The sequence below is a fragment of the Tiliqua scincoides genome, chromosome 1 (genome assembly GCF_035046505.1).
Source record: "Tiliqua scincoides isolate rTilSci1 chromosome 1, rTilSci1.hap2, whole genome shotgun sequence".
NCBI classification, from domain to species: domain Eukaryota; kingdom Metazoa; phylum Chordata; class Lepidosauria; order Squamata; family Scincidae; genus Tiliqua; species Tiliqua scincoides.
In genome coordinates, this window is record NC_089821.1 from 133,769,059 (window position 1) to 133,792,607 (window position 23,549).

Genomic DNA, 23,549 nt, shown 5'->3' on the forward strand with positions numbered 1-23,549 from the left:
ACTGCTGAGGAGATCTTTTTTATGTCCTCCTTGGCCTGTTTGGGAAGCTGGTAAGATCCAGTAGCTTAATGATTCACATAAAGGCAGCTCTGGCGAACAGAGAGCTAGCCACCAAAGCGTGCAAAGCACTTTTGATGCTACAAAAGCCTTGTGTACAGCTGTCTCAATGCGACTATCAACAATGTCAATGGGCAAACCATCTGAGTTCTTGGGTAATATAGAGGAAGAGCCTAATGCAGCAACTGGGGCATCCACCAGAGGAAGTTTCAGATGCTGCATCTCATCCTGAGTTAAAGTATAAAACTTTGTGTAAGGCTGATTACCGTCTGTTCTTGGCAAGGTTTGCCCATTTCTATCAATCAGAAGCCGAAAGGGTTGAGAGAGGGGAATCCCTGAAAGGCCTCATGTGGGGGGGGGGGGAGAAAGATGGCAGAAGCAGCCCAAACCTGACTGGATGAGCTTGCCTCCTGAGGGGGTGGCTCCTTCTGTAGCTCTAAAACACGCAGCACCTTAAGAACCATTAGGTACCATAAGTTAGGAGTAAAAAGACCTGAACGCTGGCCCTCTGCCTCTCTCTCTCTTCCTCAGAAAGCTCATCTCCCTCCATAAGGGAGCCCTCATCTTCCCCCTCCAAATCCTGGTCAGACACTCAGGGCTCCTGGGCCCTGGGCAACTCCATAGCAAGACTGTCACCACTAGGCCATCTGTACCCTTTAGAAGAACAAGGCGATCTATCTTTCTCAACCTCCTTTTCAACTCTAACCTGGGCAGGCTCGGGGGGGGGGGGAATCACCAGAGGACCCTATGGGACTAGTTGTATAGTAGTCAGGGCAGAGTTAAAGGTGGCCAAGACTGTAGCAATAAAGCACTGCAGGCAAGCCTCTAACTCCTCCAGGGAGAGGAGGGTTGTCTCTGTCTGGGGAGTCCAATTTGGGTTGCTGTTCATGGGGCAAGCCATGACAGAACAAAAAAGGGGGAACAACTCAGACATCCTTCTGATGCCTTGCTCACAATGTCTGCTGGGCTGCTACTGCTCCTGGGCCACAGTCAGGGAGGAGGGTAAGCAGCAGGAGGTTAATCATCATCGTCTGCGCCTCCATCCCTGACCCAAGGATGAGTGCGGGGATTGGAGAATTCCTGCCTTCGCAGTGACTGCTCAGCAGAACTCACACTGTCTCTGGTGATGCAAGAAGTCAGGACCGGGTTTCGATTTGTGCCAAAACAAGATAGCACCTGCTGCCTCATGCAGTTCCCAGGCTCCAGCAGCGAGATGCAAACAGAAATAGACCTGGCGCCTTGCTGCAGTGGTCCACTGCAGCCCTGGAAAGACCACCCAGCTCTGAAGAGTCCTGGTGCTGAATAAGGCTTTTACCCAGCACTTCACCTTGTTGTGCCTTAAAGGCACAGAGTTCGAATTTCAATTTTGGGGGGGGGGGGGTTTGCTCTGGAGAGCAGCTCTCAGACCTGCCAAAGCCTATAGAGACAAGGGCAGACTGAGACAAACAAGAGCCCCTCACCCCTCAGCAAAGACTCTGTCATCTGACCTGCCTGCCTGAGTGGGAGGAGCTTCCAAGGAGCTTGCCACATTGACCCTGTCTGGAACCACTGGAGAATGCAAACTCCACATAGACAGCAACCCCGGCCAGGAATCTCAGGATTTTCTTTCTCAACAACTTTATAACGAAATGACTTTGAACAAAACAACTTTAAGTGAGATATTCATGTACTGGAACATAGGCTCATAGACAACTACACATGGATCCATTTTAGACATTTATAGATTGCTTATTATCATTCTTTATAACATTTATGTATTTCAGTCACTAACAAAGGAGAAGGGTAAAAAACTTCAAAATTGAAATTTACCGATTGCCAGGCAAGGGATTCCAAAACACGATGTTCGCAGTATTCTAAGTGCTTTATCATCTCTTTTGTCAGGCTTGGTTCTGCTTTAATGAAGCTTTCAATAACCTTGTATAAGTCAAAGGCTTTTAAATCAAGTACATTGATAATCCATGGGAAAGACAAGACTGTCTCCATATTCACAATGTCACTTTGTGAAGCAGTTCCTGAATGTAAAGAGAAAGCAGTTAATTGTTTTAAAGTTGAGTTAGACAAAGTATTACATAATCAGTTTTTCTGGCAAAATGTGAAATTTCTAAGATTTTATATTTAGCCTAGCAGGCATTCTAAAATATTGTATTGGAGTCTAAAAATAAATATATATGGATGGATATTTAGGTTCAACTTACTGCCATATGTAGCCATTACAACCTCAAGAGAACAGGCCATCAAAGATGTATGGAAGATGTTGTTATTCAAAAGTTTGCTGCAAGAAAGCAAGCTTCAGTAACATGTTTCTATATTTTAAAAAATACTGATCTTTGAAGCATATTTGGAAATAGGCATACCTAAAATTGTGAACTGATAGGCGTTTTTCTTCCTGGAACAGACACATAATTGAAATCCATACTTCAGCATACAAAAAAGGAAAGGCTGATTATAAGAATTGTATATCATGCAAACCTACCGACTTTAAGATGGATTCCATCACTCTGTAATATAATCGTACCCCAAGCTGATACCTCTGAAAGTAATTTAAAAAGGTGTTGTAACTACTGTAACAGTGCTATATCTCTTAAAGCAAACTACTGATTATTATAAACATTTGGCAAGGTCTCTTAAAAGAACAACGCATAAGAATATAAAAAGAGCCCTACTAGATCAAACAAAGGGCCATCTAATCCAGCTTCTTGTATCTCACCCATCTAATGCCTCATGCAACACTCAACATAATAGTTGCATCTGTTCCCATGCCCTTGCAACTAGCATTTAGAGACAGGCTACCTCTAAAACTTGGAGGCTTAATACAGTCCACCCAACTCTACTAGGGCAGAAATCCAAATAGCATATCTGAAATCAGGATACTTGTAGAAAGTCAATCTGTAAGTCAATTTCCAAGTAATGTTTGCCTTCATAAGCTTTTGAAAACACTATACAGGTACTGATGGAATCTTTCATGAACAGGTAATTGCAGAGGTTCCAAACTCTCCCAGAGCATTTGAGACCTAGTGTTTCCAGGGGAGAAGGCAGTGTCAGTGCTCCTGCAATCACGCTGGCACCAGGGAAAAGGGGGCTTTTAAAAACATTTACTGGGCATTATTCTTGGTTTCCCTGCACTCTCTGGAGGGTGTGCACCCCCTTTGCAGGCCTCCCTACACCTCAAAAATGCAAATCACGATTTGTCAAAAGTGGTTTGGTCAGAAGAGCTTCTGGTTTTTGAAAACTGGAAGTGGGCCAAAATCACAACCTGCAGCATTTCTGAGGTGCAGGAAGGCCTGCAGATGGGTCCATAGGCTCTCCACACCTTCTGGAAGGCAAGAAGATGAAAAAGTAAGTGTGAAAAAAGCCCCCTTTTCCCCAGTAGTAGTGCAACTGTGGAAGTGCTGGCACCACTGTCAATGTCGCTCTGCCCCTTAAGGGGCAGCGACTGGGCTTCCTTGTCTGGGGCATCATGATACCCCAGTTTGGGAAGCTCTCAGTTACTGGATTTCTATCAACTTCTTGGTGTTTCACGTATCAATGCTTCCTTTCAATCAACAAGTTTAAGGAGTTTAAAACAAACTTAATTCAAGATCAACTTCTGCAGAAATTTCCATTCAGGCCTCTAATTGCGCAACAAATGACAAAATGGTTCTGCTCTAACTTCTGACTACGTACTAAAATGATTGGTTCTGCCATTAGAAACTGGGGCTAGCTAAAGAAAACTGTTTGCAGAAAACACTTTAAAGCCTCCATTTTTCTTCCATAGCTACAAATGAATGGTCTTCAGCAGTCAAGGGATTCCATTAATACTGACTGTAATTAGAGATAAATCAAAATATACTTTCTCTAAGTTTCTCTCATGCCAGCACGTCATGAGCATTCAGCATGTTCTTATTTCAAATCCACCCTGCAATACATCTTGAAGTGGAAGGCAGGTTCCACAGTGCTTCTCACCCTACATTTATTTATGAATTGTGACTGAAAATTCTTACATGTGGCCCAATTTCTGCACATCCTTGCCCAACTGCTTCAGCAAATTTATCTTTGAAGACACAACCAAGATTTTCTACTCTTTTCAGTATGTCTTGCATCGGATTCACTGTACAGCTCTGGAATAAATTGTAGAAAGCTTTCTCTTAGATAGGCAAGCATATTAGATAAATAAACATGAAATATTTTTCACATTGGAGTCTAAGATTTAGTAGATACTACTAAGTATTAAAGGAAGAAGTCAAAAGGGCAAAAAACTGAGGCAAGCATATTAGATAAATAAACCTAAGTGTATAAAAGGTGCAAATCTCTTTGCTGGATCTTGGATACCCAACACTTCTTTGAAAATCCCAAACTGAGAAAATCCCAAAATTAATTTGCTATTATTGAAGACAAACTCACGACCACTGTGCACAGAAAAGTGGTCTCTGTTCACACCCGCTCTTACTATTACGCTGCACTGCTTGGAAGAAACCCACCCCATTGCTGTAACATGACACTCTAGGCCAGACATTTTCAACCAGTGTGCCACAAATGGTCCCCAGTTGTGCCGCAGGAATTTGGGAGAGGGTCATGTATTAGTAGGACCAGTGGGGATGTGAGCTCCACACTAGCAGCATGGTGTACTTTGTCAATGGTCAAAAAACTGATGGTGTGCCTTGACCATTTTAGTTCCTTGCCAGTATGCCATGAGATGAAAAAGGTTGAAAATCATTGCTCCAGGCTGCCTCAGGTGTGCCGCAGGATCAGAGGAGGCAGTCAGCAGCTGCGTGCCCGCGTGCGGGAAAAGCAGCTGCTTTGAGCCTCCCGCGGTAGGCAGCACAAGCAAGGGAGCAGCCAGGGAAGGGGCTGGTCGCGGCTGGTTTGCATCCCACGCAGCAGCTGAAGAGTCTGCTTGGAGCTTGCTCCTGCTACTGAGCACGACTCAGGCTGCAACCTGATCCTCACTTTCCTGGGAGTAAGCCCTGTTGGCTACTATGGAGCTTACTTCTGAATAGACATGCATTGGGTTGGGCACGAAGGAGGTTGTTGCCTGCCTTCATGCTGATTGCCCAACAAGAGAAGCCTGGAGGAGCCAGGAGGTGGGAGCTGCGGAGTGAGAAGAGGGAGCCAGAAGCAGGTAGATAGCAAGCGAGTCTGCTGAGGCCCCCAACCTAAGGTTTCAGGGTCCCTGAAAGTCCCTTTTCCTTGCCAGTTTGCCTGCAACTCCCCAAAGCGACCCTCCCTGCACTTTGGGGCTTTTAAAGAAAGGGTGCTGGGCCACAATCCTATCTACACTTTCCTGGGAGTAAGCCCCATTGACTATAATGAGCAGGCATGCATAGGATTGGGCTCTGGGGATGCTATCCCATCCACACTTTCCTGGGAGTAAGCCCCTTTGACTATAATGCAAGATACCAGCTTGTCACGGGCCATATCTGGCCCCTGGGCCAGGGCTTGCAGACCCAGCACTAGATCTCTGGTTGAATTCCCTGCATCTCCAGCAAGGACTGAAAACGACTCCTGTCTGAAACCCTGTAGGATTGCTGCCAATCAGTGTAGACAGAACTGGACTACACAGACCAATGGTGTGTATAACACAGCTTCAAACACATAAATTATTTGCAAAAAACATTTAAAGACAATGCAAGGATTGTTACTGTAGAGATGGGCTCATCATTTTATCTCCAGGCAAAGAAGTTCACTATTACTCATATCATTCCCAAAACCTAGAAGAAAATTACTGGCAACCAGGTCTTAGAACACTGGTCTTATTGTCTTTAGGATATTCTGGCTAAGAAAGCAGCAGAAAACTAGATGAACCAATAAAGGTAATTTTCACCCTTTGTTTAATACCCCAAACAATGAGAAACACAGAGAAAAGCATGTGTTTTTATCCTAAGTCTGTCTCAATGCTTCCTAAAATGTCACTACTTACATTAAAATAGAAGATAAGGTTGTCTGATGGTTTATCACTTGCACAGTTCAAAATCATCATTAATTGCTGAATAGTATTCATAGCAGCCCTGTGGAGGAACAACATTTGTTTTCTCAGTTTAATGAAATGCCTAAAGCACATTTGAACAAGAAAAATACCTAATAAAATGGTACATTAGAAGTAGCTCTATGGTGGACCCCCACTATGCTATGGTGATCCATTCTGGAGACACCAATGTATTGTGAAAAAACTTAATGTGAACCCAATGATGTACAGTTTTTTTGGTAATTTGTTCCAAGACCTCAGAAGTTGAAGTTTCTGCCGAAGAGCTAAGTTATTTCTCCTTTCTTAAAAGTTACTTTAAAAGTGCCAACTGCACTCTTTAGTGGCCATGGTTATCGGTTTACACAATGATTTAATTATAAAACACAAAATTACAATGCCGTGCCTTCCCCTTAATATACATTGCCATGATGTTAAAAACACTATTATTGGCTGAGATGCTACCAAATGGCTGCATTTGCTCTACTGATTGGCTTATTGGTCACCCACAAGGTCCTGTTGGCAAGAACTGTGAGCCCATCATAAAGTGAATAACTTAATGTATAGTGGGCCCTCTTCATTTGCAGGTTTGGCACCCACCAATTTCAATCAATGAGAGTGTTAACCCCATACCTGGCCTCAAGAACCTCCAGATGACGCAACTGTAAGCGTCATCTGATAGCATCAAAGAGGTGTTCAGAGGCATGGGAAAGCAGTATTCAGCCTCCCTGGGACTCAGATGGCTTCCCAGAGGCATTCAGAAGGCACTTTCAGTCACGTCTGCAATCCTTTGTCCGCAGAAATCAGAATTCGCAGGGGGCCCAGGGACAGATCCCCTGAAGATACCAAGGGCCCACTGCTTACTGAACGTATGGAGAGTCCATTTTAAAGTAAAATCAACCCACTGTAAAGCAGTGGTCCACTATATTTTAATGACATCTAAAGCATTTCAACCATCTACTACAAACAGCACAATACAATGCATGTTTATTCGGAAGCAAGCTCTAGTAAATTGTGGAACTTAATTTCAAATAAGTACACACAGGATTGCAATTTCACACTCTGTTGCTACGCTGATGTACAATTATGGCATGTTCTTTCAGCAAATAGAATAGTGGTAAAGTTGTTCAGAATAGAATTTTGTTATGTCCTCCTTAACTTAAATGAAAGGCCACTTTTGCTGATGACACCATTTACATACTCTCCAAGGAATATGTAATAATACTGTATAGAATACTGTACAGTAATAATACTGTATAGAAAAAAACACTGTATTTTTTCCAAAACAGCATTGACTTGCATACAAAGAGCTGCTCGAGTATCTCTATGAACTCTATCATGTCTTTTTTTCAAGTAATAAGATACCAACGCCATATCACAAGTTATTTGTCAATTTTTCCTTGAAGTTTAAAAAGCAGTTTGTGACAAAGCAAGGGAATCATTCACAGCAAGGGAAACAGTGATATGTTCCATTGGGCATGTCTAAACAGCTCTTTGGATACAAGTCATCACATATAAACCAGACAAGAGAATTGAAGGTTTACAAAACTCGCAAGATAGAAGTATAACCTTAAACGCAACAGTATGTTAGCTCCTATACCAATGGTTCGCAAACTTACTGGGGTCATAGCATCCCTCCAGAAACTCTTCTCAGCTGGGCTCCGCCATCTTGGATCATGCAAAAACTCACACAACCCAAGATGGTGGCGCCTAAATCTCATGAGCCATTAGGAGGGCCCACCTGGGACATCCCACAGCACACTGAGAGTGCAACATGGCACCCCAGAGCACCACAACGCACATTTAGGGAATCTGTCTTATACGCTTGGAAACCATTTCCTAAATGTTTTTGCCTTAAATGAAATGAAATTTTAAATGAAAATGAAGATTAGGGCAACTTAAGTTATCCTTACCGAACAGGGGTCTGTAGAAGTACAGCAGGCGGATCTTCACCAGGGTTATTTCTTGTTGGTGTTCTCTCCAACTGCATGCTTAACATGAGAAAAGTATTAACTTCTGAAAATATAGATACTTAATAGAATATCTTGTGGAACTTATCTACCAAATATAAGGCTCTCTCTACAGTCATGCCTGATGTCTGTCTGGATAGAAATGGAAATGCTTCTCCATAAGGCTATGTTTCCTGTATGAGCCTCCAAATTCTTTCAGAGGCATTTTGCTTTTCCCTGATCCTTCTTTTTGAAATTCCTAGCAAGATGTTTGAGCTCATGTGGCCCTGCCCACTCTCTATTCTCTAAGCCTCAGACATGACTCAGCACTGTGACATGAAATATCATGTATTGGCTACATTCATGATGAAATGAAGGAGGATCACACAATTCCATCAGATCAAGGGAAGCTTAATCTGAAAAAGTTTGAGAATTCCAGTCCTAAGTGAAACAGTAAAGCTGATGGATAGTTTGATGGTACATGGGGGGGGGGGGATTGCCAGAAGAAACTCCTTTAGGTATTAGACCTTCTTTAGGTATTAGACATTCTAAAGAGAACTAGACCAACAAGGAATGTTGAGTTGCAGAATTGTAAACATCAAGGAAAGGGGTCTCACAGCTGGCATCCTCCCTTCTCCCCCCCAACTCACTCTTACTCTGGAATAAAACTGTAGCAATAATTGCCACCAGCAAAGCTAAAACCAGACAGAGTGGAGGACCACGTTAGAGTTTCTCCCTTCCAGTTATGTGGGAGGAGCTCCAGATTCCCAGGGGGCTTCTCAAAAATGGATGCTGTAGAGCAGGGGTACCCAAACCCCAGCCTGGGAGCCATTTGTGGCCCTTGGGGACTCTGAATCTGGCCTGTGGGGAGCCCCCAGTCTCCAACAAGCCTCTGGCCTGCCTTAGACTTGCTGGAGCCTGCGCTGGCCCAACACAACTGCCTGATGCAAGCTGCAGGTCAAGTTTTCTCTCCGCTGCTTGCATGTCAGCGAAGCAGCAGTGGCAGTGAAGGAAAGGCCGCCTTGCTTTGTGCAAAGCCTTTTATAGGCCTTGAGATATCACAAGACCTTCAGGTCTCTGTGGCTACTGCTTCAGACTCTCCAGGGCTGCCCACATGCTTGCCATCCTTAACCCTATCTACAGAGAAGTCAGGAACGGTGTGTCTGGCTTGTCTTGAAGCACATCTCTGATTGTCTCCTGATTGGTGTTGTTTTAACTACCCCCATGTCCCATGTGCATCATTTCCTCTGAACAATTTATGACTCCATGTGTTTTATTTCTGGACAAGAGGTGTATAGTCAAGAATTATATTAACCTCCCGCCCTTTTTGGCTTGGTCTGTATGTTTGGTAAAAGCACATCCCTGATTATCCCATGTGCATCATTGCCTCAGTAAAATTCATTCATTCATATAAGCTATGTCGATAATGTATTCATTTATGTAAATTTATTCAAAGTTAAAATGTAAATTAATTCTTTTTTTCCCTGATCCCTGACTCCGTGTGATGACATGGCCCTCCTGCCAAAAAGTCTGGGCACCCCTCTGTACAGCAGGACCTAATGATCACAAAGACAAGTCAATATAGTCCCCATAAAATCAACCAGGTTAACAATCAAAATCAGAGCGAAGTTTATAGAAACAGGGGCAGCACACAAAAAGGATTCAAAAGGTTATAGTCAGGGTCCAGTTCACTCAAACAGAGGAGGAGAAAATCTAGGGATTTTCACCGCAGAGTAAAAGTATTATGGATTAAATCACATTCCAATTCACTAAAAGTGTCATACTTTTCAGCCCACAGTTCCTTTCATTACTACTCTCAATACACACATGTAGAACAATTTTAAGGACACTGCTGTTTTACAGCTATGAACCACATTAATAACTAAGGATAAACATCCTTTTTAAACATCTAGCTATTAATTTTTGTAGTGCTTCTCATAGTGATGTACAATTCTCAACTCAGTGATCATTAGAAATTTCTGTGAGGTCAGTTAGGCTAAAAGACAATTATGTTCCCAAAGAGACCTGGTTTGCTTCATGGCTGAGCAGAGATTTCTGCAACATCTGTACGGATCATGCAAAAACTGAAAACAAAATGATTTACCATTCCATATGATCATATTGTAAAGTTTCATCTTTCTCCAGAAACAACCTGGCATCAATATCCTTGTTTTTCAGATACAATTCTTCATATTTGCTTGACAAGGTCTCAACCTTGGGTTAAAAAAGTAAACTTTATTTGCTTGGCCATAGCAAAACCAAAATAGGTTGTATGTTCCACAAACAAAAGGCACCTCTGCTTGCACAATGAGGCAACTTTATTCAGTCCCCTTTTCCTCAGCTCTTTGCACCCACCAAAAACCTGCTTCTGATTGCTGAGTGACCTTCTGGAGCAGGGGAAGTAGTGATAAAAATTCTACATCTTGTACAAAAGGAAGTGCCTTCCATTAATGAAAGACACAAATTTGGATACAACCAAATATCAATGCAAAATAAAATCCAAACACAGTACTTGAAAAAGCATATACAGGATTTCTTTGAATTACAGGCAGGTCATGGCAAGAACTATGATTAGATAAGCAAAATCACAGTTTATCAAAACCTATGCCAGAAGCAGTTCTCCAGCAGAGATCTAAAGTAACTTCAGCATTTTCTATTGATGCTATTCCCTGCCTCAGTGATTTGAACCATCTTCTTGTGTGCTCCCTTGCTCCCTGGAACACAGATTCAAATCCCAGCTAAACTTCACTTAGAGCAGGGAGGAGGATATTGAGAAGAGAGCATCAAGGGTTTGCATGTAATAAAAGCAACCCCGGAAACATTAGTTATTATACACGCTGCCATTTTGCATTTGAACCTCCTAAAGCTCTGGCTCCCAGGAGTCTGCCCACCCCAATATATAAAACCATAAATATTTATTACATATACAGAACAAGTAGTTTGGTATATTGATAAAAAGCTGTTCTTTTAACTAACACATATGTATTTCCCAACTGTTCCAATGTGACATCTTGTTAACATGTTATTGTTAAGTAGCTGCTTGAAAACAAAATGTTTATCAAAAAGCAAACACAAGATATAACCATCAGAAACAGAGGTAGAGATGATTACAACTATCAATTATCAAAAATTTTAATATTACCTCTGGAAGTCCACTGAAAGCTGCAACACCCACAGAATTCAGGAATGGAATAAAACTAGTGAAGTAAACATTTTTTACCTAAAAGGGTTTTTTAAAAAAGCAAAATATTATCACTTTGGAGATGTCCCTTTTATTCTCATTTCCATGCATCATGATAACAATGCACAATCACACTGATTTACTAAGAAACGACAAGTTACCACTCCCAGAAAGGTGTTTCTATATTTGATGGTTCCTTAATCTTAAATATTTGCATTAGCATGACCGCCTACAAACTACAGAGACATTTTGAAACAGGCCACAGGCCACATTTTGAAACAGTCCATTGTGACATCCTAAACAGATTATGTGCGTGACTGAACAAAGTCAAAAGACCTGCATGGATGTGCATATAGGTGGGACCTCCATTTCTGCAGACTGTGTATCTATGGATCTGGCTCAATGCGGGTCCCCGGACCCATGTTGACCCAGACATTGCCTAACCTGAGCCCTCTGGAGGTGACCAGAGATGCGCTCCAGTTGCCTTTGAAGGGCTTTCTGAAGCCCAAAGAGGCCACACACGCCTGGTCTGCAGAATTGCCTTTTTGGCTGAAAAACGCTACTTCAGCGGCTTCCCTGGGCTTCAGAATGCCCTATATGACATAAAAACGTCACTTCCAGTTTCTCACGGGAAACTGGAAGTAGCTTTTTTTTTGCCACAAAGGCTACTCTGAAGCCCGCAGAGGCTGCGGGCAGATGTGTGCAGGCTTCAGAAAGCCCTCTAGAGGTGACCAGAGCTGTGCTCTGCTCACCTCCAGAAGGCTTAAATGGGCAAAAACTATGCATTACATTATCTGCTTTTTTGGTATCTGCAGGGGGGGTTGTGGGTGTCCGAGAACAGATCTCCTGCAGATAACAATGCCCCACCTGTATTTACTAAATTCTTGAGCTATCTGTGAATTAGCTTCAGGTGCTTTACCTTTACATTCAGGACATGGCTCAAGAAATAAACTTACGCAACCCTAGTGAATTGTTTTATTGCAGTTGTCCTCAACACATCATTCAGACACACTGTTGCCCATGGATTAGTTTTCTGGCTTCTCCCAGGATGGTGGCTGCTCCTCTCCTCTCTTGAACTTTCTACATTTCTGGCCCCCCCCCAGTCTTTGCTTTTGCCTGCCATGCTCACTGGTATTTGAAAATAAAAGCATGCCAAGCATGGCAGGCAGAAATAGAATGGAAGACAAGTAACTAAAGTCTGGAACTTTATTTGTGGAGACAAGACAAGAAGGAGGGTACCAACAATAATGAAGTGCAAAACATTTGTGATGACGGATACTAGGAAGGTGTGTTCATGCAGATTGATGGTGCACATATGCATGGATGGGTGGTCATACATGTGACTGGGCTGGAGGTTTGGTCATTTTGACAGCTCACTATCCCTTCACAGAACTCTTGCGACTCCCACAAGAGTTCTATAAGTTTGGAGACCCCTGGTTTAGTGCCTGCCTTTTTTCACTTATATACAGGTAGAATCCCGTATCCACGGATCTGGTATCTGCAGATTCAGTTATCCTTGGATTTGGGGCGCCCCCCCCCCCACACCTATTAACTTTGTTGAAAGGCTTACCAGGGTGAAAATGTTCTTGCTCATATGGGTTGCTATAAGCATTCAAGCTTATAGTGATGCTCAGGTAGGCTGCCAGCAACCAGAATATTTGAAAAAACTAGATCACTAACAAGAAAGACAGTTAACTGCTTCCTGTTAATGACTATCTAGTCTTTTTTTCAAAAGTTCAGGCTCCCAGCTGCCTGCTAAGTATCACAATAACCTTGAATGCTTATAGCAACCTAGATGAGCAAGAACATTTTTGTCCCGGTAAGCTTTTCAAAAATGTTAATGGGTGGGGGTATATCTGTGGGGGCCACAGAGACAGTGTTCCCCTATATCCACAGGAGACCCTGGAACAAATCCCCTGCCTGTATTCATAATGTCAATCAGATGAAACTATTATACTTTAAATATGTATTTTATGAGAGAATAATAAATCCAAGACAGGTTGTCACATATCTGTAAGCCCTAGTAATTAACTAATGTCACATAGTCATAGGATGTTTGTAAATAGTTAAATGGGGTGGAAAGGAGGAGATAAGAGGAGATAAGAGAAAGGAGTCTACTGAATAATGACAAACAGAGCATGAGCAAAATAAGAAGTCAGCATCATTGGGACAAATGCAATCACTTTGAATAAGGCAGGTTCTGCTGTAGGTTGAACACAAAGAAAAAAATAGGAAAGGTTGAATTAGCAAAGGTATATGAGAAGAGGGTGCAAGAGGCATTAGAGATGAGGGACAGAGGTGACAACGTGCTTAGAAACATATCTGATGAACAAAGTGGTGAGGAAGAGATACTGAACTGAGTAAGAAAGAGAACAATAAGAAAGAGGCTTAGGAAAAACACTGTAGAACAGTGGTTCCCAAACTAGTGGGTCGCAACCCACCAGCCAGGGAAGCACTCATCCCTGCCCCCTTAAGGGACTGCACGGGGGATGGCAGTGACATGATCCCCAGGTCACGCAGCTGTCAGGGATAGAAGGTGTGGTTTTACAAGCCACTGACAGCCTTGGGAGGGGAATGTGGAGAGTCCTGTGGAGAATGACTCAGGAAAGCCTCAGAAAGACTAAAAACAGTGAACGGAACCCACTTATGTTTTTTACTGCGAAACCGGAAGTGGGTTCCAGTTGCTATTTTTAGTCATTCTGAGGCTTGGGAAGCTCTGCGAAGGTGTCTGTGGGGCTCCTTGCACACCCCAGAGGCCTGCGCTGGCTTTGGTAAGTAAACCCCCCTTCTGTCCCCAGCAGCAGCATGATCCTGGGGATTGCATCATTGCAATCCCCACCCCCACAAAGACTTCATGGGTTCCAACTTCTGAGGTGAAGTTTGGGAACCACTGCTGTAAAAAATTAAAATAAAACTTGAAACACCAAACTTGTCTTACCTCATCCAAATTACACTCATGTTCTTTACAAAGTTCTTCAATAACTTTTATTTCTGTATCTGTTTGTTTTGATGTACGTACACTCCGGTTCTGTCCACGCCTACATGTTCGCGTTGAGCCATTAGCCAGCATTGCATTCATAGATTCTATAAGAAAACAAGTATTTGTCCAACATAGTAACTAGTATTTCCAAATCAAACATGACCGAAATCTGACCAGCTAGGCCCAAATCAACATAACTTTATTTAGTTATTTATTTACAAATTTATACCCTGCTTCATCTCCCTAATGGGCATTCAAAGCAGCTTAATCTCTCCCTAAACTCTAAAATTATCCTTCTCCAATTTGGCACTGTTTCAAGACTTTTCCTCAGCAGTCATTAAGAACAGCAGTAAGCATTAATCTTTTATACTACCATATTAGTATGACAGATTAAATCAGGGTCTTAGCCAACTGTGTCTATATTTTCCACCCACAGTAGCTCATATATTTTTATAGTGTCAGGAACACCTATAAATATTACTGCAGCATTTATGGATATTTAGGACAAACATCTTTCATGGCTGTAAAAATCAAGGCAATACAATTTGAATTCTTTGGAACGGAAACCCTATTTGGAATACTTCAACACAAGCAGATATGGTGATTCACCACTGCCAGGCTAAAATCAAAGTTTTCTTGGATGTTTCAACTCAAATACAAACTTTCTTTAAACTTTATTTCTCATTTAATACAAAGTAAACAATATAGGAACACAAGCTGATACACATAAGTAAGTAAGTAAGTAAGTAAGTAAGTACGAAAGAACGAAAGAACGAACGAACGAAAGAACGAAAGAACGAACGAAAGAACGAAAGGGCAATTATACAACATTAAGCAATTCCTGTATATATATTATATAAGAAATGGTTTCCAAATACTCTCAAATATATCCATCCACAATTGCTGTCAGTAAGCCGTTCATTCAAAAGCAGATAGAGTCAAGAGTCAAGATGGGGAGCATTTCCAGTTCTTCATAATCACTCTTTTAGCTGTCATTAGAGCGCAAAGAATCCATCTTCTTTGACTAACAGTTAATGTAATAGGCAGAGATATAGGTCTGTATTACCTTGTAATACATGGATTTTTTTATACACGGATTTGACTCAACACAAATGGCTACTGCAAATGAGAAGGAATGTGCTGATCCCTGGAGAAGCGGAAAAATGCATCTTTTTAAAATCACAATTTTTAAGAATTGCTTTTCTTACGGTTGTAGAGAGACAGTCATGCAAGTGAATGAATGAATAAATGAATGAACCTTTATTAGGCATAGATAGAGAAATCATAAAAGCAAACATAATTAGTCCTAATCCCGTTTATCAAAAACGGAGTTAAGATACTAAATTACTAATAAAACATTTACAGTTCAACATAAAATATCAACATTTTTGACAAATTACATTAAGAAGGCTTAGAAATCACCAAAAGTAAAAATTTAGAAATTCCCTCTAGCACATCTGGTGAGCAGTCATTTAGGAGACACTTCAGTTTTGCCTCATCCGAAAGCCCATTCATTTTGCCGAGAAGTGGAGTCATGTAAGTGTGGCGGTATCTAGTGTGCCGAGGACAATAAAAAAGAATGTGTATGATTGATTCAACATTTCCCAAATTACAAGGGCAGAGGCGTTCTTTATATGGTATTTGCCTATATCTGCCTTCTGTGACCTTGGAAAGAAACACATTGAATCTTGCCAAAGAGACTGCACGACGTTCAGAAGGGTTGAACAGAATACTCAGATAAGGAGCTATTTGCCCATACTTTAGCGGGATAGAGAAATTAAGAGGGGAGCAAATTCTAGAAACAAGTTCAAAGAGGTTTTGTGCCTCGATGTCTAGCATTCTTTGCTTTACCCTTTGATAAACTCCAGGGAATGGAGAGAAACTTAAAAAATCCAATGAAAGACCAATTGATTCGATTTTTGATTTAATTTGGCTACACCATTTAGAAGAACCAGACTCAGATAGCATTCTGGATAGGAGACTGACTGGTTTCACGTTATAATGTAATTGGAGCCAATAGCGTATGGTTAATAGCCATGCTCTTGATACTAAGAGCGATTGTCCAGTCTCCAAACATAATGCAGAGTATGGTACAGATTTAGGTAAACCCAGGATAGCCCTCAAAAATTTAGCTTGGATACTCTCAAGGGTGTGATTTATAGAGCTAATCCAGATAGGGCACCCGTACAGGAGCTGTGCCGATACCTTGGCATAAATACCTTGAGAGCAGCTGGTATATAACGATTGCCCTGACTAAAAAAGAATCGATTGGTGCTCTGCAAAGTGACACGGGCCAAGTTGGTAACCAATTTTTGATGAGTACCCCAGCAAAGATTGTAGTGGAAGTGAATTCCAAGGTATTTAAAGCTTTTGACCTGTTCCAGTTTCTCCCCTCCAACAGACCAAGTACCTGGGCTCCATGATTTTGAAAAGACCATAACTTTGGTTTTCTGAGAGTTCAGTTCAAGTTTGTTACATTTCAGACAGTCGGAAGTTCTATTTAAAAGTCGCTTAAGTCCAATAGGTGTACAGGATACTAGCACTGCATCATCTGCATAAAGCAATGCTGGAATATGCATTGAACCTAGTTTGGAAAAACTAATTACTGACTGCTATCTACAACAGTAAGAAAAGCTGTTTTTATCAATGAACAGCTTTTTACAATGCTTTTTATCAATGAACAGCTTTTTATCAATGAACAGCTTTTTAGTGATTATTATTCCTAAATATTTCACTTTTTTTATTTGCAGTCCAAATTCTTTCAATCTCTCTATATCATTCCCTTTGATGTTTTTAAGTAACATTTTAGTCTTTTGATAATTTATTTTTAAACCAGCAATTTCTCCATATTCTTCTAAATCCTCCAACAAAAATTTTATGGAGTTCTCTGGAGTTTCTTCTTCCTCGCCATTGAAAGAAATACAAAAAGATCTGGAGAAATACAATAAATTACAATTGTCCTAATGGGAAGAATTGCCTTATTAAAGATGAATATACAGGTTGAGCCTCATTATTCGCGTGGGTTCCGTTCCAAGCATTCACGTGGATGGTAAAAAATGGTCTATAGCAAATCAATTTAAAAAACAAATTTTCTTTGCTCAGGTGATTTAAAAACAGCCTTGCTGATCTTTGTGATGTAAGATAAGAGTCATTAAGAAGACAATCCATCAATCAGTTGTCCTCCAAGTGCTTCACTCAGTCACTCCCTTCACCAATGCAAATGTGCTCAGGGGAAAGGGAGGGGTCTGCTGGAGAGAGAAGGACTGAAGGATTGTGAGCCAGCTGCCCTCTCTCTGTCTCTTATTAATGAGGTTATTGTTAAAGGACTGTTCAGTTTTTAAACTGATTTTAAAGGGACACATTTTTCCCCTTCTCCAGGAATCAGCACATTCCTTCTCATTTGCAGTAGCCATTCGTGTTGAGTCAAATCCATGGAATAAAAAATCCTTGTATAAATAGGCTGGACCTGTATTACCAAAATTAATGTTCCTATTCCAGACTATTCCAATTATTTTAAAGAGAACATTTTTTGATGAACTCAATAAAATTACCACAAGATTTGTTTGGCAGGGAAAAAAACCGAGAATAAGATTGAAATTATTGCAATAAAAGAAGAGCCGAATTTGGATTACCAGACTGGGAGTTATATTATCAAGCAGTAGCCCGGAACTGGATAAAAGATTGGGGAACCATGCCAAATTCAAAAACATTAATATTAGAAGCACATGATTTACAAATAGGCTGGCATGCTTTTTTTTATGATAAAGTTTAAAAATATGGATATTTTAGACAACATATTCTAAGAAGATTTCTAATGCGGGTATGGAAACAAATAAGTTATAAAATTTATTATAAACTCCCTAGATGGATAAATCCATTAGAAATTGCAACCAACCCAAACTGGATTAAAAAAGATTAAATACAGTAAACTAATATCAAAGGAGAGCTTCTAAATAAAACTGAGCTGAAAGAGGAAGGAATAAGTCTGGACTGGTGGAATGAATTACAAATAAGATCAAGCATACAAGAAGGCTATAAAATAGGCATTTATGAAGAAGATATAAGGTTTGATAAAGTATTTTTGACTTGATGATGGAAAATTGATCAAGAAAATGTACAATTTTCTTCTTGAGATAAAAATGGAAGATGAGATAGAGAAAGACTCAATGGTGATCTGGGCAAAAAATATTGGATATAACATTCCGATTGATGAATGGAAACAAATTTGGAATTCAAATATTAATGATAGTAGTATCTTTTAAAGAGAACTTATATAAAATGTTTTATAGATGGCATTTGACTCCAGAGAAAATAGCAAAAATGTATTCAGGTTTATCAAACAAGTGTTGGAAGTGTAAGCAGATTGAGGGTACCTTTTATCATATGTGGTGGACTTGTGAAAAAGCTACGAAATATTGGAAAATGATACAAAAAATGTTACAAGAGATACTTAATTTTGTAATTCCACGCAAACCAGAAATATTCCTCCTAAATATAGTATCAGAAATTAAAGACCTACAAAAGAAATATCTTATTGTACAGATTAATACAGCAGCAAGAATATTGTATGCACAATTGTGGAAATCTAGACATTCCAAACAGAGAAAAATTAATAGCTAAGATTTATGAAATAGCAGAAATGGATGTATTAACAGAAAGAATGAAAGATAAAGACTTAGATAAAATAAGAAGATATCGGAAACCATTTTATGATTGGATAGATGGATAAATATTCTTGACTAAGTAGATTAAGTTAAGTATTTTAATGATATATCTGGTAACGATTTATATGGATAAGTTTTTGCTTATTTTTAACCTGTTGTATAAATTTTGTTTTAAAATGCATGCTGTGACCCAATGGCCAATATCCTGTTGTGTAACCTTTGTAATCCTACCCCTAAGTTTATCCCATTTCCCTGCCCCGTATCTGTAACAAATAAATAAAAATTTAAAAAAGAAAAGAAAAGCTGTTTTTAAACCACAATTGTAAAGGGATGCACTTTTTAATTTTTTAAACTACTTTTAATTAACTCATTTTATGGTATCAGCAGGGAATTGCAGAATCAAACCCCTGTGGATGTCAAGGCAAGACCTTATTCCATTAGGAGCAATGGAAGGGCAAGAAACCTGGAAGTGGATCCTTAAATCTATTTTTGAACTGTTTTTTTATCCATGGATTTTTTTTATCCACTAGGGCTTCTGGAACAGAACCCCAGTGGATAACAAGGGATAACAAGTAGATTAATCACAGCCTAAGATCCATTGACATTAAAAAAGACATTTTTAATGCCTATAACCAGGGATGTCCAAACTTTTTGACAGAAGGGCTACATCATTTCTCTGACAGTGTGTTGGGGGACGGGGAAAAAAAGAATTAATTTACATTTAAAATTTAAATAAATTTACATAAGTTTACATAATATATTAGAGATGGAACTTATATGAATGAATGAAGGTCTTGAGATATCTCAAAGCCCATAAAAGACCTTGTGCAAAGCAAAGTTAGTCTTTCCTTTGCTGCCACTGCTGCTTCACAGATGTGAAACAGCAGGCAGTAGAGGGAGCCCTTGGCCCGCACGGAATGTTGAGCAGTTGGTCCTCGTGCTGAGTGCAGTCACATTGGACCAGCACGGGCTCCAGCAATCTCCAGTGGGCGAGAGACTCATTGGACACTGGGGCTTCCCCATGGGCCAGATTGGGGGCCCCTGAAGGCTGCAAATGGCCCCCAGGCCAGGGTTTGGGCATCCCTGCCATAAACCACTGATTATATTGAATTGGTCTACTAACAGCCCAATCCTGAGCTGCCTGGAGCTGCGTGACCCAGCGGCTCCCTGGCGGGCTCCCACCAGATCCAGAGCCTCCCGCGCTGTCACAGGAGGCTCCTCAGGATAAGGGAAGCAGCCCTGCAATGGGGCTACTCACTTTAGCAGTGACTGTTTGGTCGCTGCTAACGTGAAGGCGTTTGTGTAGGGCACACAGCCCTCCACGCGCACCTAGGATCCTGCGGAGCTCGGCTCTGCGGTTGCGCCACGCCTCGCCTCTCCCTGGAACACCTCCCCCACACTACCATTCCCCAGCCCGGCAGTCCTAGGCACCGCTGAGCTGCGGAATATGGGTGCCCGCCAGGCGGTGGCCCAGCAGGGTAAGCCCCACAAACGTGGTGGTGCAGCGCGGACCACAGGATTGGGCTCTAAGTTCCCAGTTCCATTTTTCACTTTGTACATTGGTGTCATACTGATTACATAGCACCAAATGTTTATACACATAAATGGTGGGTTACTTATTATTTTTTGATTCTAAGTTTTTCTAATAATAGGGGAGACTCTGAAGCAGAAAGGGCAGGTAGGCCATTCTTGGCAGGCAGTAAATGTGTTAATTGTAGATATTGCCATTTAGCCACATCATGCAACCCGTATTTTGTTTTTAAACTGTGAAAAGAGAAAAATTCATTATTTGGATCTATTAATTCATCTAAAGTTAAAATAAATTGATCAGTTCATGTCTTCCAGAGATAAGATTCTATCTTAAGTTCTAGGTTCTTTCATAATGTCAATCTTGCATGTAGATAGGGATCAAATTGATATTTACGTTACATTGTTTTCCAAATGGATCTAACTGTGGATAGTGCTAATGGGCTTTGATATGTATTAGAATGTACAGATTCTAACATAGTTAATTTCAACAATGGGGCAATGCTATTCCTTTCCAGCATTGTCCAGGATAGTTCCTCCATTGAATACAGGTGGACCCTCGTTATCCACGAGGGTTCTGTTCTTGGACCCCTCATGGATACTGAATTTCACATGATACCGCATCCAGAGTTGCACAAGCCAACCGAAAACCAAAAGTGCCCTTCTAGGACCTCCAGAGGACATGCCGAGATCTGTGGAGGCTGCACATGGCCTCCATGGGCCTCAGAATGGCTTCAGACATGACCAGAGCAAGGCTCCAGTCACGTTTGGAGCTTAGTGCCCGAAATTCACGTGATTTGGTTCCATGCGAAATTCGGTATCCATGAGGGGTCCAGGAACGGAACCCTCGAGGTATAATATTCATTTTAAGGGTGTTAACTTTACCCCACAGGGACATATTAAGTGATGCTTATCTATCGAAATCTGATGAGATATCAGCGATCAATTTATCAAAATTTAACTGGAACATCTGTGAAATATCATTGGTAATAAGAATTCCCAGATATTTAATATTATCAGGGTACCATGTATACTGCCATTCACGAAATACACAATGTAATACACTGTCCCCAAGTAGCATCACTTCAGATTTAGTTCAATTAACTTTATATTCGGAAACCTCAAGTCATCAGTTTACGTTGTTCAGGTATGGACTTTCAGGGGTTGGAAATAAATAGCAAAATATAATCAGCATACAAACATATTTTAAATTCTTTATCTTTATATTTCAGCCCACAAATCTTTGAATTTTGTCTAATAGCAGATGCCAATGGTTCTAGATTAAATAATAAAGGTGAGAGAAGGCATCTTTGCCTTACACCTCTTTCCAAAAATATCTCCAGAGATAAATGGCCATTAATTAGTAATCTCGACTGAGGTCCAGAATACAAAATCCTAATCTATTTCAAAAAATTTTCTGAGAAGTTAAATTTGATGAGACTAACAAAAATAAATTTCCATTGAACTCTCTCAAAAGCTTTCTCTGCATCTAATGAGAGAATTGCTGTTTGGTTGGATTGTTTAGATTCCAATAAAATCAAATCTTCAACAAGTCTTAGGTTATTGGACCCCTGAGGTCCCTCTATAAATCCAACCTGATCAGGATGTATAATTGTCTTGACCACCCTTTGAAGCTGACAAACCAATATTGTGGTCAATATTTTAGCATCCACTTTCACCAATGATATAGGTTGGTAATTGTCACATTGGGTATGATCCCTCCCTAGTTTTGGAATCAATTTGATATATACTGAAGACGAGAGCATATCTTTAGCAAAAATTTCATTATAAAAATGATGTAGCTTGAAAGCCAAGATCTCCCAGAAAACTTTGTACCATTCTATTGGGAATCTGTCGGGGCATGGTGATTTCAAATTTCTTAATTTAAAAAGTAGCTATTTTAATTTCTTCTAATGATACAGGTTCTGCCAACAATTATTGTTGGTCTACATCAGGGGTGCCCAAACCCCAGCCCTGGGGCTACTTGCGGCCCTCAAGGCCTCTCAATGCGACCCTCAGGGAACCCCCAGTCTCCAATGAGCCTCTGGCCCTCCGGAGATTTGTTGGAGCCCGCACTGGCCCGACGCAACTGCTCTCAGAGTGAGGGCGACTGTTTGACCTCTCGCATGAGCTGTGGGATGAGGGCTTCCTCCACTGCTTGATTTTTCATGTCTGTGATGCAGTAGCGGCAGCAAAGAAAAGGCCAGCCTTGCTTTGTGCAAGGCCTTGTATAGGCCTTGAGCTATTGTAAGACCTTCATTCATTCATATAAGTTCATCTTTAATATATTCATTTATGTAAACTTATGTAAATTTATTCAAATTTTAAATGTAAATTAATTCTTTTTTCCCCCAGCCCCCAACATAGTGTCAGAGAGCTGATGTGGCCCTCCTGCCAAAAACTTTGGACACCCTTGGTCTACATTAAGAGTAGGAAGATCAAGGTTATTGAAAAACCCATCAATATCATCATCCTATGGCTCTTTTCCTCTGGAACATAATTTAGAGTAGAATTTGTTAAATTGGGCATCAATTTCCTTGGGCTTAATATATACATGATTCTCTTCACCCTTAATCATTGGAATAAATACTTTCTGTTCTATCTGCCTTAGTCGATAAGCTAAGATTCTACCAGGCCTCTCCCCATATTCCCAATACTATTGATGGGAGTAGTGCAAGGCTCTCAATGATATTTCTTCGAGTTTGTACTTATACCTTTGTAATTATGCATACAAACTCAGGGGTGGAGAAATAGGTTCTTGCTTTAATGTAATTTTTATTTTCTCAAAATCTTCTTATCCTCATTTTTTTATAGGAAGCATAAGAAATCATTTTTCCCTTTATTATCTTAAATGCTTCCCAAACAGAAGTTCAAAGCTCAACATTCCCCTCATTAATTTCTAAGAATTCTTCAATTTCCTTAGTCATTGGAACATTAAAATCTTCATCATTTAAGAGGAAAACATCAAGACACCATGGTAGATATGCCCTAGTCTGTTCTAAAATTTGAAAGGTCAAAAAGATAGGGGAGTGGTCAGATATAGCAATAACATCTATGACTTTTTGAGATTAAAGGGTTCTAGATATTAAAAAATCGTTCAATCTAGAGCAGGTTTGGTGTACTGAGGAAACAAAAGTATACTTTGTCCTGTGAGTGGAGAGCCCTCCAGGGGTCAATCGACCCAAATTCTTCCATATATAATTTAAGCCCAGTTCTAACCTTAGACTGCATTCTACATGGAGGCTTATTCCGA

General features: G+C 40.6%; 1 protein-coding gene across 2 annotated transcripts in view; it reads right to left on the reverse strand.

The window, feature by feature from the left end:
- The window catches only part of RB1 (RB transcriptional corepressor 1), an 82,221-nt gene that overhangs the window by 37,894 nt on the left and 20,778 nt on the right, over positions 1-23,549 (reverse strand). For both annotated transcript variants that reach the window (XM_066632450.1, XM_066632368.1), the window contains exons 8-17: positions 14,064-14,209; positions 11,087-11,164; positions 10,049-10,158; positions 7,909-7,986; positions 5,954-6,041; positions 4,038-4,154; positions 2,531-2,587; positions 2,412-2,443; positions 2,253-2,329; positions 1,867-2,069 (exon numbers count right to left, since the gene is read on the reverse strand). In XM_066632450.1, coding sequence (XP_066488547.1) covers positions 1,867-2,069; positions 2,253-2,329; positions 2,412-2,443; positions 2,531-2,587; positions 4,038-4,154; positions 5,954-6,041; positions 7,909-7,986; positions 10,049-10,158; positions 11,087-11,164; positions 14,064-14,209 — 986 coding nt within the window. The remainder of the gene's footprint in view (positions 1-1,866; positions 2,070-2,252; positions 2,330-2,411; positions 2,444-2,530; positions 2,588-4,037; positions 4,155-5,953; positions 6,042-7,908; positions 7,987-10,048; positions 10,159-11,086; positions 11,165-14,063; positions 14,210-23,549) is intronic.